Source organism: Etheostoma spectabile, chromosome 19, assembly GCF_008692095.1.
Source record: "Etheostoma spectabile isolate EspeVRDwgs_2016 chromosome 19, UIUC_Espe_1.0, whole genome shotgun sequence".
Classification (NCBI taxonomy): domain Eukaryota; kingdom Metazoa; phylum Chordata; class Actinopteri; order Perciformes; family Percidae; genus Etheostoma; species Etheostoma spectabile.
The window spans coordinates 5161272-5179393 of NC_045751.1; the positions used below are offsets into that span (position 1 = coordinate 5161272).

The window sequence follows — 18122 nt, forward strand, 5'->3', positions numbered from 1 at the left end:
TACGCTGTGTGTGTGTGTGTGTGTGTGTGTGTGTGTGTGTGTGTGTGTGTGTGTGACTCCTGTACTAAATTGGGGGAGGTTGCTTTCATCTGGTGGTTTTAGTTGGTTTTTTCCACATCTTTCTTCCCCAATTTAGAGATACTGGAGTTTTTTTTTGACCCCAGGCCATCTCATCCCATCAACGCTGCCCCCATCCCAGAGATAAAATCTACCCAGCAGCCAAGCTTCTTAACCTGTCCCACTTCACAAAACTCTTCTCCTGCTATTACCAACCACTTACCACACCTCACACATCAGCTGGAAAACCAATACTTTTACTTTGTGTGTGTGTGTGCATACGGGGTGGTTTGCCGCCCCCCTAGTTTGCTTTCAAAGCAAAACACCCTATCATTGAACCCCCCCCCCACACACACACACACACACACAAATATCTACTAAACTACCAACACCCCGGCTCTCTTCTGCCCCTGCAACTGTTCAAACACTCACACACACTCACGCACCCTTACACCCGCATCTTTGAAACAAAGCTCGATGAACACCTTTGTCTGCAGCCAGCTGCGCCGTGTGTAGTCTCAAATGTGAGTTTGAACTCAGGGCACGCAAGCACATCACACAAACTCGCACAGATAAACTCAATGAGGACTTGGTGAATGTAAAGCGCTGACCATACTGATGCCATTGGTACAGTGAGGAGCAGGGCCCCTTTGGTATTCTGTCCACGCACTCTTTCTCTCTCTCTCTCTCTCTCTCTCTCTCCTCCTCTCTCTCTCTCTCTCTCTCTCTCTCACTCTCTCTCACACACCAACACACCACACACACACCACACCACACACACACACACACCACACAACACACACACCGATTCTGGCCTTGTGTTCTGTTTCCTTGGGCAACGGAAGTTCAGTATTTAAGAGTGCTGCTAGACAAAAAAAATACCCTTCTGCACTCCTCTGTCTCTTGCTCCTTTTCTCCCATCATTCTCCTTCTCGTTCTCACCCTCTCTCACCCCATCTTATGTCTCTGTCCGCCTTTCTCCATCTCATCAATTTCTCAATTTTTCTCCGCCATAGTTATATCATCTAGTTTCAATCTCGATCATTTGTCTCTCTTTTCCCATTCCTGTCTTTCTCCCTCTTTCTTATGCCCTCTCTCTGCCTGGTTCGCACACTAACACGGCTCAGTGCCTCCCTGGACACACACCATTCTCCATGCTTATTGTTCCCCCTGACAGCTTTTGTAGTAGGGAGAAAAAGCGACCTCTCCCCTCCTCCTCACAAATTCACCAACTCCCCCCCTTCTCTCCTCCCTGCCTGCCTTCACCCCTCTACTCCCGTTAACCATAGGCCCTCACGACCACTCTCACACACACACACACACACACACACACACACACACACACACACACACACACACACTTCCACAAGTGTAAAGGTCAAAGGGTGCAGCTGCCTCAATAAAGACATGGGGGAGGGAGAAAGAGGGAGAGATGAAGAGGAGGCGGGTGACTCCCTTTCTGTAGTGGGCAGAAAGGGAGTTAGAGCATCAGGGTTGGGGTGTATTGTAGGGGGTGGGGTGGTTTCAGGATGGAGGGGTGGTCTGTTCGTTTTTTTTGGCTTGTTTCGCAACATTTTTAATAGCGGCTGTTGTACCTCTTTCTCACACTCTGTTTACTCTCTTTGGCTGCAGCAGATGTAAACACAAACGGTTGGTTAAAGCTATTTACCAAAGAGGATCCTTGGCTGTGTCTGCTTTGTATTTATGGCGACTAACATGCTGGATCTGCTGTTGGCTAATGGACAAAAGTCTTCACTGCTGGGTATGATTTAGAGTTGAACTGATTTGTGGGGCTGATATTGGCCTTTTTTGTGTTATATCAGATAGCAGCCAGTTATGTCATCCACTTCTCATTTGATGAAGATTTCCCTCTGACTACAACTTTTCAAGAGCCATCTGTAGCAGAGAGTAGCAGATTTTCTTAACCCTCGTGTTGTCCTTGGGTCAAATTGACCCGTTTTCAGTTCTTTCTTTTTTTTGTCACAAAAGTAGGGCTGTCGAAATAAACTGTCAACATTAAAAATATAAAAAAAAGGTTGGAAAAAACACCCAAAAAGCACCCACAACATTGAAAAAGTGACAAAATTTTTGGAAAAAACAATAATAATGTTGAAAAAATTGTGACCAAAACGTTTTTTTTCCATTGTTGATGGGATGACAACACAAGGGTTAAAGACTTTGAGAGAGGCTTGGGTGCCAACTGGAAGTAACATAGCCATTGGCCTATTTTATGGCAGACATTTGAACATATCACAGTAGGTAAAGCACAGGTGTAAATAATGGCATTAATGATGGCTGAATTCAGTTTAGCTGCTTCAGCTTCATGGTCCTGGTAGTGCATATTGGCTCACTGTCACGGCTTACCGGGACACTTGAATGGAACAGAGCCATTGTTAATGTTATAAGTAACACCTGTGCTTTTCCCACAGTGACAAGTAAAAGTGTCTGCTGTGGACCTTTTGCACCACAAAACCATTATAATTCTGTATATTCCCCTCTCCTGCCCCATACTGAGAATATTCATATTAACACTGACACTTACACTGGCCTCCAACAGCCACAACCTAGTGTGTTCTTATGTAGTTAAATAACCAAGCTTTCTTACAGCTTACTGTTGCGTGGCAGAACTTTCAAAAACATAGTCCTCAACCTGAAAGGCTGGCCATGCATTTGCAAGACTGACATGATGTTCCCGTTTGTCCTTCATGAGTGTGTCCTGTTTCCCTGAGGGGGAAGGTTTGGTAGGTAACCTGTAACTGCAGGACTGGACTTTGACCCTGTTCAGTCTTGACATTAATATGCATCTAGGGTGATTTGATCACAAGAAGACAGCCCTGAGTACAGATTTGAATGTACTAAAAACGCATTAAGATCTGATTGTTCAGACCACTGTTGGAGATGGTCAAGACTGCATATGGCCACATGCTTTTAGCAGTGTATATGCAAATGTGTCCCGGGCCACATTGAAGGACCGTCTACTCAACTAACGTCCTCTGCATAAGCATACCGGTCTCAACTTGCATAGGTTAGCTTTGTTCACAACGTCTAAAAAAATTTCAAAAAGTGTATAGAGTCCATTGCTGTCTCAAACACCTCAAACACAGTTTTTGGGGTATCAATAGAAATTCTATTGATTTTGTTTCTTCCTCTTCTTTAATTTTCCCTGAAGACTAGGCATGGGAAGTGTATTGCTGCCTCCCGCCATTTGGACTTTGCAATCAGAAATTATGTACATGTGTATTTGCATATGGAGCGGGAAAGTGAGGTACGATCACAAGTGGTCACTCAAGATGCACGTCATTTGGCATTTTAGGCCTGTAATTAATAGGACAGCTTAGACATGAAATGGGAGAGAAAGGGGAAATGACATCAAAGAGCAACAAAGGGCAACAAAGGGCCGCAGGTCGGAATTGAAGCTGCAGCTGCTGCGACTAGGACCGAGCCTCCATACATGGGGCGCACGCTCTACCAGGTGAGCTGCCCAAGCGCCCCCGAGATGCATTCTAATGCCAGATGTGAACAGATGTATACTTAGAGCTGGCCACTTGTTAATGTCAGATCTGAACCTGGCCTCTGTATGTGTGACTCGTGTGACACAATGTCCTTCTACAAAACTGGTGGTGTTAGTAAGTGTTAAGTAAGTAAGTAAGTATGATTTATATAACACATTCCCAGATACAAAGTGCTTAACATTAAAAACAATTATACACAACAAGCAATAAAAAACAAATAGTAGGGGGGGGGACAAGATTAAAATCGCAGCAGCAGATACATCAGGACAGAGACAAATTAAAGTGATTAGCTATTCGGGTTGGCTCACCAAAAGCCTGTAAGAAAAAAATGTTTTCAGTTGTTTTTAATAAAAGCATAGTGACTCTTCCAGCTGGTAGGCCTCTTCTGCCTTTAGCTAGCCTGCTCTTCTTTTGATGTTAGCTGATTTTTTTTACACAGTCCAGAACAGCAAATTAAACTATTCACCCTCATGGTATCCTCTCAGTGTGGTGCAATTCCACATCTCCATCAGTGCTCTCCTGGCATCTTCCAGGTGGGTTGCATTACAGGTCAGACCCTTCCCCCAATGCGTGACATTGGTTCTGACCCTCCAACCTCTACTTATACATACCCTGCTCAGCCAAAATACTGAGTTGTTATTACATTTAAGTACTATTGAATAGGAAAAGGAAAGTATTCTTGTGGTTATACTAAAGATATGAGTCGTTTGGAATCTTTTCTATGGAATTTGTCCTAAAATCTAAAAAGCAGAAGCCTTTTTAAACTCACTCTAAAATTCCTGCAGGGACAGATAGTGTGGTCGTTTGAAAATGAAACATTAACCTTTTGGTAACTGCCACACTCACACAATGATTGATATCTTTAATACTAAAAACACAGTGGGATGCTCATGAAGGGACAATCTATCAGATTTAATATATTTCAAAACACCTGGCTGTGGATCACAGTAGACGTCCAAGGATTTAAGTTCCAAAATCACAGAATAAGCACGAGAACTGTGAAGAAAGAGACAGATTTTTATGAATAAAATTGTACTGCTACTACCGGAAAATGGCTAATGGGAGGCTGCCACAGCACAAGTGGTGTGAAATCCTTCTTGATGGTTTGAAAAGTGTCTTTAGGGATCCCAACTCTCACCTTCTTGAGCCTCTCAAAGGGTGTGGTGCTAACCAGGATGAGTTTGGCATGATCACATTTAGACTTGACTGAGTGAAAATTAAATCAGATTTCCTTTGAACAGGCTTTGCTTTGAACTCTGCCCAGGCAACATTTAGAGAAAGGTCTCATGATACAATTTGATCGTGGAAACGTGTGCAGGTAGAAATCCGCCTCCCTGTGGTTAGTCCTAAACTTTGAACTTAACATGAAAAACTTCCCGGCTTTTTATGCAACCTCTCATCTTGTTATGCACACACTTCCTCACGGCAATGATGATGCATTAAAGACTGGAAATAGGTGTGACATGCACCAATTGGTATGATGAAAACTGTTCTGTGTCTTGCATGTTGCACACTTCTTTGCAAAACAGAAGTCATTCATTGCTGATTAGTTTGGCTTCACAGTAGGTACAATTCCAGCACATTCCTATCAAATTCCTGAGATACCTAAAATGAAATACGTTACAGATACCGAGTGACTCTGATAAGGAAGTTTAGTCTTTCCTTTGTCCTCTGCAGGGAGGTCAGAAGTCAGGTTCTGCTTCAGAACACTGTACCCAGCTTGTGGAGATTCACGTCCAGAATGCCTTGTGAGGGCTATCTGCATATTTTGTTGCGCTTCAGTTGCTTGAACTATGAGTGGATATTTCTCATCTCAGTCTTAGAAATGTATGCAAATCAAGCAGCGGCAACAAACAAGCCCTAGAAGACTAGCACTGCTCGTTCAAGCCCCCTTCATCCCCAATCTCAAGTAAATGGCGTGCTTCAGCTGTTAAGACTAATCCAGCAAGTCTGGCACCCATACACCCTAAAGCCCCTACATAACTGCAGCTTTTTCCTGTTCTGATTTGAGATTCTGAGATGCTTCTACAGATGTTGCAGCTGATGCTGGTTTACAATGACATTTACAACGACAAGAGGGTCATATTGCACAAGGGACTTTATGCCATTTTTGTAGAAATTTGGGGAAGAAATATAGGGAAGTGTACTTATACAAATCCACTTAGCACACTTTAAATAAGCACCACATGTAGTCATAAATTTAAAGTATTGTTTTAGACTTTATATCTGACGGCACATTTACCTGACAAACTAAGGGTTTAATAAGTAAAACATTCAATAAGCTTTCCCAATAGAGAACATTGTGAGAGTTTAAGCAGTAAGAAAGACAAAATAGTGTTGGCTTCAAAGGAATTTTCATTTCCAATTGCTGCTTTATGTTAATGCATAGTTAGTAAGACAAACGTTTATTTTTGAACATCAAATCTTAACTGCGCTCAATATGCAGTGACTGTTTCATCATTATTTGACTGGCAGTGCCTTGGGCTGTGTGTCCCTTCACATAAACGTGCTCTTTGAAAGAGTAGCTACCACAGCAGCGGTGTGTGGAGCTGTTAGACCAACTACAAGCTACAATACTTCCCACAGGTTTGTGCAATAGTCATGTAACACTGTGAAAGTAAGTCTTCACAGTAGATGAAAATATTACTATACATTTTCTGATTTGATCGTTTTGTGCATTTTCCTCCTTGCACAAGTGAGTCCAGGCTCAAGGACACTTCAGCAAGGGTTTACAGTTTACGGACAAAAGGACCCACAATCCTTTGGCTGTGGGATGCTTTCACCACAAGACCACCCCGATGCCAACAATACGGCTCCTTTGTCAGAAAGCGTATTCCATCAGTTTCACAATGAACTTGAAACCTAAGACCATTTTTTTTTAAATAAATGAGGGTCCTGGTAAACTGTCAGATGAAACAATAGAAGGGTGTTTTGGAAATAAACTTCAATCATGACACACGCTGCCTGCACACCAGTATGCAGGGTTTGTTTTGCTTGGTTAGATTGGAATGTCTCAGAGAATGGGTTTTATGTAAAGTCTGCTTGGGTTTGTGTATCTGTTCTGGGTGTTGGTGTATGACTCTGGAATGTATTTGTGTACAATAACTTGTTGTGCTGGAGTTGTGTGTTGTCCTTGCGTGACAGTGTGTGTGTAGGAGAAAGTTATGCCTTGGAAATACTTTCACAGGGTAAACATTTAGCCTACAGAGATCCAGATAACTTTCAAGGTTACCATGGCCAACTCAAATAATTAATTCCACTGCAAAAAAACTACATTGTGAAGTGGTATCACCACGCATAACTGCAAAAAAACGTGGGCCTTCTTACAGAAATTATGAAAACTGATCAGGCTACTACTTTTAGCATTAGCCTATATTTGGCATTTAGTCTAATTTACTGTACACTAAGCCCGCCAACCCCATTAGCAACTGCTAACCCTATAGAGCTTTTTGTTCTTGCATGACACGGTTTACAATGGGCATGTTTACAGCTCAAAACTCATAGTATTTTTTGAAACAGTGAGTCCCTGATTCCACAGAGAGGTAAATGAAAGCAGGAACAACTGGCAATTTTTCTATCTGTTGTTTGCAGATTTGATCTGCCGTAGCTAGCTAGCTAATCAATGTTAACTCTAGGGTTTTGTTGAGAACGCAGTCTTCCGGTGAATCATTACAGGGCTTTTTCTAATGTAAGTTGTACACCCACAACATACTGTAACATTAGATTATGCTGCTTGCGTTGGAGCAGACAAACTCAGTTAATCCATTCTTTACACTTTTCCTGTTTGAAACCCATCCAAAGAATGGGTTAAACAAACGATCAATTTAATTTCATTACTCTCTCTGGAACACATATTATGTCTTATTCTTTAAAACTATATGCAAAGAGTAAAAAAAACAACAACATGAAACTGTCAGGAATAATGATGAGATCTTTCTAAAGAAGCTGAGAATCTAATTTAGAGGCAAAGCTTTTTAATTGAACACAACCTACTTTGTTTATTTCCTGAGGCCTCAGTTGTGTGTGTGTGTGTGTGTGTGTGTGTGTGTGTGGTTGAGGGGGTGGGGGACATTGGGGGAGTTGTTTGCGTGACAAGCAGAGGCATTACAGAACTTGTGCTTGTTTCAAAAGAAGGCAGCAGTGGCACTATGCACTCAGGAATATTAACAAGTTAATCATCTGAAATTAATGCTGTTATATCCTCAAGTCAAACAAATAATGTACAACATGTACCCCCAGCCACCCCCACCCCCCTCCCCCCCCACTGTGCAACCAAGCTATTTTCTAACTGTTTTCCCATCCCTCCCTCTTTCCATCAGCTCTGCATTTGTAGATCCCAGCTGCACTTTTCATTAGGCCCGTTATTAACTGCAACATTTTTGTGATGTGATGGCGTGAATAGTACAGAAAGGGAAAGATTTAGGGAGGTGGGGAGAGGGAAGAAAAGACAAAAGACAAGCGGAGAAAGATTGAGTTAGACAGCAGAGTGCTGAAGGGAGAGGGGGGGGGGCAATGAGAGCAATCTTGAGGCACAGAGAAAACGCTGCCAGCATCAGTACTGTAAAATCATGGATTTTCTACTGATAATTCCTCCGCTGCTGATCTTTAATTACCCCCTGCCAGAGCTATCTGTCCGCCTACAGGTCTGGCCACACACAGAAACGCCTTTGCATCCAATCAAACAGCTTGACCTTTTAACCCTTTGTCTCTTCTCCAATAAGGACATGACATCTCAGGTCTGTCAGGTGCGAGCCAACCCTGCACTCTGTGCAGCTCTCCTCCTCAGGGTGTCAAGGCGCTACACTACATTAATCACAGGGACATTGTAATCACAGCACTTCTACCCTGATTCAGTATGCAGATTCCTGGCTATATTTCTTTGATTTAGAGCGTTGTCTCCCTCTCTCCCCACTTCTCCCTCACTCCCGTTTTATCCTTGACCTTTGCTCATTCCCATGGTAACTGCGTCTTACTCAAGGATTGTTTTGTTGGTAAGTCAAGTGGGCCAATCCTTTGGTTTTAAGTTGCGCATCAGCGGCAAAGCTTTTCAAAATCTAATTTAGAGGATTATCTCTCCATTGATTTCACTTAAAACTGATTCTTTTCTCTTGCCGTCCTTCTGCTGCTGTGATAAAGTATCAGGAAAGGAAGCGGCGTGTGTGTTTCTGTGTGTGCGACGTATCAAGCTTTCCTTCCTCCACGGAGTTGAAGAGGAGGCTCAGCCGTCTCACTTGGCAAAGCACAGAGAGCACGCAAGATTGCGCGTGTTCGTCTTTGTGTGCTTCTGCGTGTGTTGCTTCAACTTTTGGCTATCAAAACGGCTATCATCCTCCGTGGCATTAATATTCATCTGTGTGTGCATTGAGCAGAACAGATTAGCAGGAGTAATGATGAGCACGTAATGATAAGGGGACAGCAGCAGTCCCGACAGTCTAAACAGGCCTCCTTCGAACCCGACTGGAAATAAGCAAGCAAACTCATTACAGCTTAACAGCCATTAGATTAGCATTAGTTCCTCTTTGAAGGGAATATTGCTGCTGGTTTCCATGGATTAGAAACAGCGGTTGAGCCAGTTAAAGAACATCACTACTGGTTTGGTATTAGAGTTAGTAATTTGTTGGAAGATACTAGCTTCTTTCTACTGTAAACCATTGCCTATTGCTATCCAGTGGTGGTTGGTTTTTGCAGATTAGGAATGACTACCAATCATCCAGGTACCCCACAGGTGGAACTCAACTACTAACCCACTGGCAGATTTTATGATAATAGGAAGGCTATGGCAATGCCATGGGATAAAAATATATCAAATAAGGTTACATAAGATTCATATAAACTGTTTATATGAATAGTATAAGACTAATGTTACAAGTTATGCACTTTCTATGAAGGACCAGACTTTGCTGGCCTGGGTAGGTTTCACTCATGCACCATTTTGCATATCACTTATACATTATGCCCATCTAAAAGACATAAACAACAACAAAGATTTAAAAAATGGTAGCAATTTCAGTTACATTGTTATTTAAATTTTAACATGTACAACAATAGTGCAGTCTAGAGTGCTGGGTGCTGATTAGACCTCTGGTCAGGTTGAAGGAAAACAAAGAAAGCGGAAGGTAACGGACATCTGAAAACGGATATCCAAAAAGACTGACATCAAAACAACAAAAGCAATCCTGGAAGGGAACTTTGTGAATATACCAAACTGCATGGATAGACAGTGTGAATATACCAAACTGCATGGATAGACAGTGTTGGTTTACAATCACGTACGGATAGAAGGTCACTGTGTCTCCCACATACAACTTAACGGTGCTGAGCAACGGGGGTGGGGACCAACTAGATATACTCTCATGTTATCTGAAATACATTTTTGAGGCTTTCATATTTCAACACTTTCACTAACAACCTGTTGGACTAAAGAAAATGACCCCACCCAAAACTAGCAGTCAGTCTGACTGCTGTGAGATGTTGCTGTTCATAACGATGGATTTGGTTTATTAAAGACGCCAGGAAACATAGGTCATAAAATAAGTGCGACGTCTCAGTGATTCTGTCTATACATAACCATGTGAGAGGTTTAAGTTCTCCCATCATAACTAACAGCTGAGTGAAGTACATGACCACAGTCCTGAGAACAGGTCTGATCAGGCTAAGTGAAGACACCTGTGTGAGTGTACATTACGTAGGTGTACGTGTGTGGGAGCTTTGATGTTTTCAGTGTGTAATGACGTGATATTGTTACATGAATAGGCTTTTTGCTTTCAAGGAGACATTTTTGACACATTGCAGTAGGAAAAGCACGTAATGCACACAAATAACAAAAGGAATCATGGCTTTACTGTATCCTGGTCCTGGTATTGTACATGCTGGCTCACTGTCACACTGGCATGGCTTACTGGGACACTTGGATAGAACAGAGCCGTCCTTAATGTTATTAGTTATTATTGACACCTGTGCTTCTCCAACTCAAATTGTCCGCTGTGAAAAAGGCCCTACAGACACTGTGGGAAATGACAGAAACTGGGTTAAATTTGGCCCAGCTCTAATTAGAAACCACTTCTAAATTCCAAACCCTGTTCAAGCAGGTGATGATTATTGTTTATGAGATTATGGTTGCAAACGCACTGCTGTGCATTTAAAAAGAGAAGGAAATGACTAAAGTAGTGATGCTGACTGAAGGTGTTAGGTAGATTAGCAGTTTGCCAAAAACTTCATTGTACTTGGCCTCAGTACCACTGACAGGTTGTCATGGCAGAGGCAGGAACAAGTGTCTACCAGGATTACTGCCGGTGTGTGGCAGAGCATACGACAGCATCTAGACATGTGTTGGTGTGTGTGTAGTCAGGGGTCAGTGAATGTGTGTGTGTGTGTGTGTGTGTGGCATGTAATCTACTCTCACACATCACAGATCAAAGGGTAAAGGCAGCTGCCTGGTCATCTCGCCCTATAGGCCACCCTGTTGGCACACCAGGCTCCGAAAGTGCCATAAAAAGCACATACAAGGATAAACATCCACAACCGGATGAAACAAATTTTGGAAGGAAGCAAAAGATGCTAGCGGTTACTATAGCAACGTGCCACAAAGCTAGAGGGAAAAAGGGGGGAAATAAATGAGGAACAGGGGTGTTAGAGAGGGAGGGAGACAGATGAAATCAGCTCTGTCAATACGTTGCCAAGCAACACTCAACACTAACGAAGCGGGGTTGATAACTTGTTGATAACACCAGTGGGAGAGCCAGTGTGTGTGTGCGTGTGTGTGTGTGTGTGTGTGTGTGTGTGTGTGTGTGTTATTAGCAGAGGCAGTAAAAGAGTCCCTGCTGAGAAAAGCCCAAAGCATAGATAAGAGGAGAGACCTTCTATTAAAGGCAGGGTTACTAGTGGGCCTCAGGAACTCTCTCTCTCTCTCTCTCACACACACACACACACACACACACACACACAGAACAAAAGACCTCAGCAGACCTTACACAATAATGAATCACACAACAGGACCGAAGGAGTGGTGCTTAAACATTTTTGTTTGTTTTTTATTCAACTTTTTTTCCAAACCAGGAATGTACTAGTTTTTTCCTCTCTTTCGAGGTGTGTTTGGGGGGGGGGGGGGGGGGGGGTTATACAGGGAGGGAGGGGAGGGAAGGGGTCGCCGTGATGAGTAGACAAGGGGGAAAGAAGGAAAGAACAGGAGGAGGAGGAGAGGACACAAAAAACCCTTCTCACACAGAGGTGTCCCAAATACAAAGTCTCAACACGTTACATACGAGAACCACCTCGCACCGCTGGCCTCCGTTTGCTGTCTATTGGCACAAAGAAACACACACTCACACATGTACACACACACGCACTTTCACCAACGGAGTGGTGAGGGAGCTAGGCGGTGGCTGCTGCTTCTTTTTTTTTTCTTTTTTTTTTCCTCTCTCTCTCTCCCCCCAGTTCCTTAGAAACAGCACTCTCTTCTTTCTCTTTTCAACATGACAACCAATGGCTGTGTCCGTGGTTTTTAGAAAAAGCCAACACGTTGAATTGACCAATCAAACACAAACAGTGAGAGCCAGAGACACAACTTTGAAATAACATTGACATGGAAATCAAACAATAGAAGGAAAAATAACATAGAGTCCAAGAGAAACTTGACATTCTGTTGAGCGGGAGAGGGAGCGAAGTGGACTGAAAACCGGTCAGTGGCTTCTTCGTCAGAGTTGACGCCGTAAAGTCCGTGAAGTTTAGTTTTCCCCCTTCCAGGCAGCAGCCATTTCCTGAACAAAATACTGTCATTTTGGATTGGAGTGGCTCCAAAGAGTTGCAGAAGTTGTTGAAGAGAGAGAAACAGACACTTCATTTGGCTTGGAGGATATTTTAGAGACACTGCGCATGTTTAAATAGACATAGACTTAACAGCATACATAAAAAAACACAGGTCGGCAGTTGTACAAAAAGAAGAATTTGAGGTCTTTCCCCCCTCATTTCATCTTTGAAATCAATTTTGACACAGTCAAGTACAATCCAAACATATTTATGGTATAAAAACACATGAGAACATCACCATCATGTGTTGAACAGAGCCATATCAGACAAATGTGATACTAAAGTATGAAAGATATCTCATTTATGATGTTAGATACTGATACAAAACACAGTTGAGAAATGTTGTAAGGTCCAGATTTAACCCTGGCTTCACACAGAAAACATGGCTACATGACTGGAGACTGTGTGTGTGTGTGTGTGTGTGTGTGTGTGTGTGTGTGTGTGTGTGTGTGTGTCTGAAGAAAATAAAAGCTTACGCTCTCCACTGCCACCCATTTTACACAATAAGCCATAAACATGTTTGAGCAACACAAAACTGCTTTTTTTTGTATGCACATGTGAACATATTGCACCTCTGAACACAGTGTTGTGTTATTGCCCTTGAGGTTGAGGTGCTGGGCACTGGCGTGTTTGTCGTGTATTTGTGTGCGTGTGTGTTTGTGGGCGTGTGAAAGAGAGAAAATAAAAAACACCGCAAACAAACTCTCTTTTTATCCCTCCCATGTCCATTGGGTTAGTCTTAATCATAGAAATAGAGTCATATGAAAGCAATCAGCATTTCTGTCGAGTGTGGGTGAAAGTGTGTGTGTTTAAGAGAGAGAGAGAGAGCAAGCGAGAACGAGAGCATGTATGTCATTCAATGCAATCAGTAGGCATTTGTGACAGTCATTAAAAGGTGTGAAATCTGTTAGGTTGCGTGGGAGAGGTGTTTGTGTGTGTGTTTGTGTGTGTGTGTGTGTGTGTGTGTCGAACAGAGAGAAACAGTACTGCTGTTGGGCCTTTCTCTTGTGTGTGTGTGTGTGTGTGTGTGTGCCCGCGGCTATCAGTGTACTATGTGTGCCTTCTTTTCAATCGAGAATGTGTGTGTGATGCGGAGATGCGTTTCAAAACAAATTTGGGCAGAAAAAGAGGAGCAAATCTGAAATGTGCCGCCTCACATTAACATTAAGTGTGTTCGAGTCACAGTAGATGTGTGTGTGTGTGTGTGTGTGTGTGTGTGTGTGTGTGTGTGTGTGTGTGTGTGTGAGAGAGAGTGTGATAAGATCTCTCCTTTCCAAAGTTCAACTCGTCCGAAATGCGTTTCTGGCTGTGGTTCCATGGCCTCCGTTGAGGAGGATAGACCCTCCGTAGAAAGAAAATGTTTCTCTCCTTCGCCAGCCACTCATGTGCCCTCTCCATCCTTCCTTCCATGTGATCCTTCATCTCTCACTTGTGCCGCTCCCATCCTCCCCTCAGCTTCTTTTTCTTTAGTGTGCTATTCCTTCAGTCTTTTCTTTCCTTGCCTCCCTCCCCTTCTCTTTTTTTCTGCATTCAGACGCCGCTTTATTCCTCCTCCCCAGACAGCACTCTCTCTCGCCCTGTTCTTTTTCCTTTATTCTTCTTTTCATTTCATCCCCTCAACCCCCCCCTCCTTCTTCCCATCACCATCACCACCACCCCCCCACCCCTCACTTCTTTTCACTTCTGCGTTTCAAAAAAAGCGTTTGAAAAAAAAAAATACTTTCATAGATGGTTCTACCTCAACACTTCCACAAACGAGGTCTAAACTTCAAAACTACAGCATAGTACAAGGAGCTATAAAAATATACACAGAGTTCAGAGACCCTAGTGGAGCGGGAGGAGAAAAAGGGAGGGAGGGAGGGAGGGAGTGAATGAGAGAGGGAAGAGAGGAAGAGAGACACAACCTCTGTTCGCCAGGAAAATTAAAAAAGGGATTAAATTAATATACAACGCAAAGGGAACAGGAAGGAAACAAGGTCGTTCTAAGTTGTGAAAAACAAAAACAGCAGATAAAAAACATCTAGCAACAGAAGTGTAGTTTAACAGGGTGGGTAAAAATAATAAAACAATAGAAAAAAAACATCTAGAAATTATTTACTGAATATTCATATATATAATCTATAAGTGTCGATAGCGATAAAAAATCTCACTTTTTTGATATTCGCTCACTATTTTGTGTTTTGGTATTTAAGACAAGTCTAAAGAACGCAATCACACACAAAGCGTACACACACGCACACACACACACACACACGCGCATATGCAAACTCAGATGCAAACTTGCTGTACTGAAGCACACTAACTGCACGCACACGCGTCTATTGTGGAGCAGCAGCGCCATAATTATTATCCAAGTTGTATGCGTGCGCGCACAACACACACACACACACACACACACACACACACACACACACACACACACACATTATTAAAATATACAAGATTCTGAGTGTCAGGATTGGTCAGGCCTCCTCCTCAGGCCTGGGCCTGGTCGCATTGACCGCCGGCCGGGCTTGCTGTTTGGGTGAGTCTGAGGCCCTTATTTTCTCAGGAGAAACAAACACAAACAAACTAGAATCCTATTGGTGAGTTAGTGGCAGGGGCCGGTCTCTGGTTGGCTGTTTGAGCACTGAAGGGGGGGGCGGTGGGCTAGGCAGGTATGGCCTCTGGGAATCAGAGTTCTCCGGCGCTAAGTGGGATCAAGGATGTAGTTTTTCTTTTTTAGTTGTAGTCCTTTTCTTTTTCTTTTTTTCTTTTGTAAAACCTCTCAAGTCCCAATGCCAGGTCCATACTCCTAGAAATAAAGTGTGTTTCCACACACACACATACACACACACTGGCGTTATGGGGACGACTCTTCTATTCAGCGCGGGTGGGTCTCATTTAGCTCTGAGTTAACAAGAAGGGGGCACTCAGAAGCTCTTGCCCATTGGTGAGGGCCTCGTTAAGAAGGGCTATGCACCGATTGGACTTTGCCCTTAACACACACTTGGTGGCCCAGTTGTGTGAGAATGGGGTGGGGTGGTGTATTCAGCTAGAAACACAACTGTGGCCAGGCTCACGGGACAGTGAGTGGGGGGTCCATAGGACAATACTGGTAGTATTGAGGGGTTCAGGGTCGGAGCTGTGATGGAGAGCTTTGCTGTGGCTTCATTTGGAGCAGGGGATCGGTTGTTAACGGGGAGAGGGAGGTGGATGTGTCCAGTCGGCCGTAGCAGTGGCTGTCTCATACTTTGTAGTAGATGTTGGCCGGGCTCTGAGGGGGCATCTCTTGGACGATGTAGACGGGGTGTCCGTAGTCTCCGCTCACCTTCTCGTAGTGCGGGCAGTAGGCTGAGTCTGACGTCCGCAGAGGGATGATGATGTCGCTGGGCTCAGAACCGTTGTTGTTGGAGCTGCTGAGGCCCCCGCCCCCTCCGCGCTTGGGGCTGGTGAGCGAGGACAGCGACAGCGGAGGGTGGTGGGTGTCTGAGTGCTTGGCGTGCCGCCGCCTGTAACACACCACGCAGATCACAGCCGTTACCAGGAGGAGGAACGCAGAGCCTCCCGCGGCGCCGGCGATGAGGGCGATGTTGGACGGTTGAAGGGGCCCATTCTCCCCGTCGCCCTCGTTTCCAAAATTGTTGGGTCCTCGAGATTGGGTGGAGTTCCCTGCTCCCCCTGAAACAAATCATAGAACACTGTTACTCCAATATCCTCTTACTAACTGCTTTCAGTGTTTCCTTTTGATTAATACATGCATATCAATCATCAGGAATATACCAGCAGTAACACAGCTTGATTTTACAATTTAGGTTTTCATGAGCTTTTAAACACACATACCACTCCTTATGGTTCTGTACCACAATAACATGAGTAATGTTGCTGGGTAAGCTCTGCTAGTTAAGGCTGCAACCCAGTGGAATGCTGCAAATCTCACAGACGCTTATATGTGGTCTCTTTATTGATGTAATGAAGTGGATGAAAATGGAGAGGGATGGCCGGAGTCTCCGTGTGTGAGAGTTCTGTGCAGTATATACTCTTGTGGACAGCCTGGCTAAGCCACAGTGTGGAGCAAGGTAACACACTTTATTTCCCTAACCTTAACAATTGTATTTACTTAGCATTACAGCCAACCACATGAAGAGAGCCTCCCCCGTTCTGCTCCAACCAGCAGACCACACACTCTGCCTGCCTGCCGGCCTTCCTGCAGGCTTGTCTTACTGTCTGTCTTTTTTATCTGTCTGTCTGCTCATCAAACCGTCTGTCACACATCTTTCTGTTTGTCAGCCCATTGCTCCCTCTGTTGTGTGCCTGCCTGAAAACTAAGATCTTCACAGCCTCGGAGCGCAGAGTTTTCTCTGCAGGAGGTCGGGTCAGAACTCAGCAGGTGAATGATAGTCTGGACGTGTGTGTGTGTGTGTGTGTGTGTGTGTGTGTGAGTGTGTGTGTGTGTGTGTGTGTGTGTGTGGGTTTATAGAGTTGGGGGGTGCTAAGGCTCTGGCACCGGACCGTGTGAATGTGTGTGGCGAACTAGTTAAAGCCGGTAATGCGAGTCCCTGCTATATAGAGCCTTTGGATTGGTCTATCATTATTCTTGGCACACATCCCTTTCTCTTCTCCCTGTCTGTCGGTCCCCTGCGTCTCCTCCGCTTCCTCGCCCTCCCTCGCTCCGTGGTTCTCTCTATCCTCGGGTTATTGTAGCCGTAATGACCTACCTTGCTCCGAGCTCAGTGCCTAGCAACTCACAACACGCACACACGGGCACTAAGATATGGACCTACACAACCATGCAAGAAACGACATGCAAACACACCTCGACCCCCCCCCCCCCCCCTGCACTGGACTGACTCGGAGCACAGCTCTAATGCCGGACGTCAATTTTACTTCCTTCTCCTCCTCCCGTTTTCTTCCTCCCTCCATTAACCCAACATCCCTCATTTTCCATCTCCATTATGACTGCAGCCTTTCACCGGAGCTCTTTATTATATCCTCTTCCTTCACCTCTTTTCCGCCGCCTCCTCGTCTCGCTCCCCCTGTTTTCCACTTCTCACTCCCTCCTGTCTTCCTTTTTTTATCGCACAAGTTCCGACTTTTACACCTTCTTTTCCCCTTGATCCCACCTTTTTTATTTCGTTAGTGAATTTATTGAAATAATTTCCCCTCAGAGATACATCCAACAGGTCAGAACAGGTCAAGGTGATAACAGTCTTGTCCTTGCTTTTGAGCCAGTTCTACTTCCTCCTCTTTCACATGGTTAGTCCTATAAACATTTTTCTTGTATATATTTGCCTAAAGTTTTAGAGACACAACAATTACCCCCCACAAAACTATTGCACATTCTATGTAAATATCTGAAAATGTTGACAGAATAAAGTGTGAATCATTGCGCTTTTCCATCAACAAGCTTCATATGAATGCATTCAAGAGGATTCGAGAAGATTACATACTGTAATTAATGAAGCACCAGTAAATGTGATGCATAATGGCATTTTTAATGCTGCATCCCACATAAGACAGCATTTGTTTTTTTTGTGAATTAATTTGTCTCTATCCATGTGTACTCCCTGGTGTTTTATGGCGATACAGAGCGGGCTCGGTGTGCACCAAGACCCCCGTCTAGACTCGCCCGGGACACTTTGTGGTTGCATACACTCTTGACACCCTTGCTGTTTCAATTTTTAGTTTTTTGTTCTGGTTTCTAATGTGGAGTGACAGCATGATATGAATACTTAAAAAAAGAGAAATTGAAAATGCAGAAGCAGTGTA

The 18122-nt window shown here is 43.9% G+C and overlaps 1 protein-coding gene across 1 annotated transcript in view; it reads right to left on the reverse strand.

Annotated features, from left to right (window-relative positions):
• Positions 1 to 12897: 12897 nt before the first annotated feature.
• Positions 12898 to 18122, reverse strand: part of efnb3b (ephrin-B3b) — an 83891-nt gene continuing 78666 nt past the window's right edge. The window contains exon 5 of the mRNA XM_032544707.1: positions 12898 to 16034. Coding sequence (XP_032400598.1) covers positions 15601 to 16034 — 434 coding nt within the window. The 3' untranslated portion in view covers positions 12898 to 15600. The remainder of the gene's footprint in view (positions 16035 to 18122) is intronic.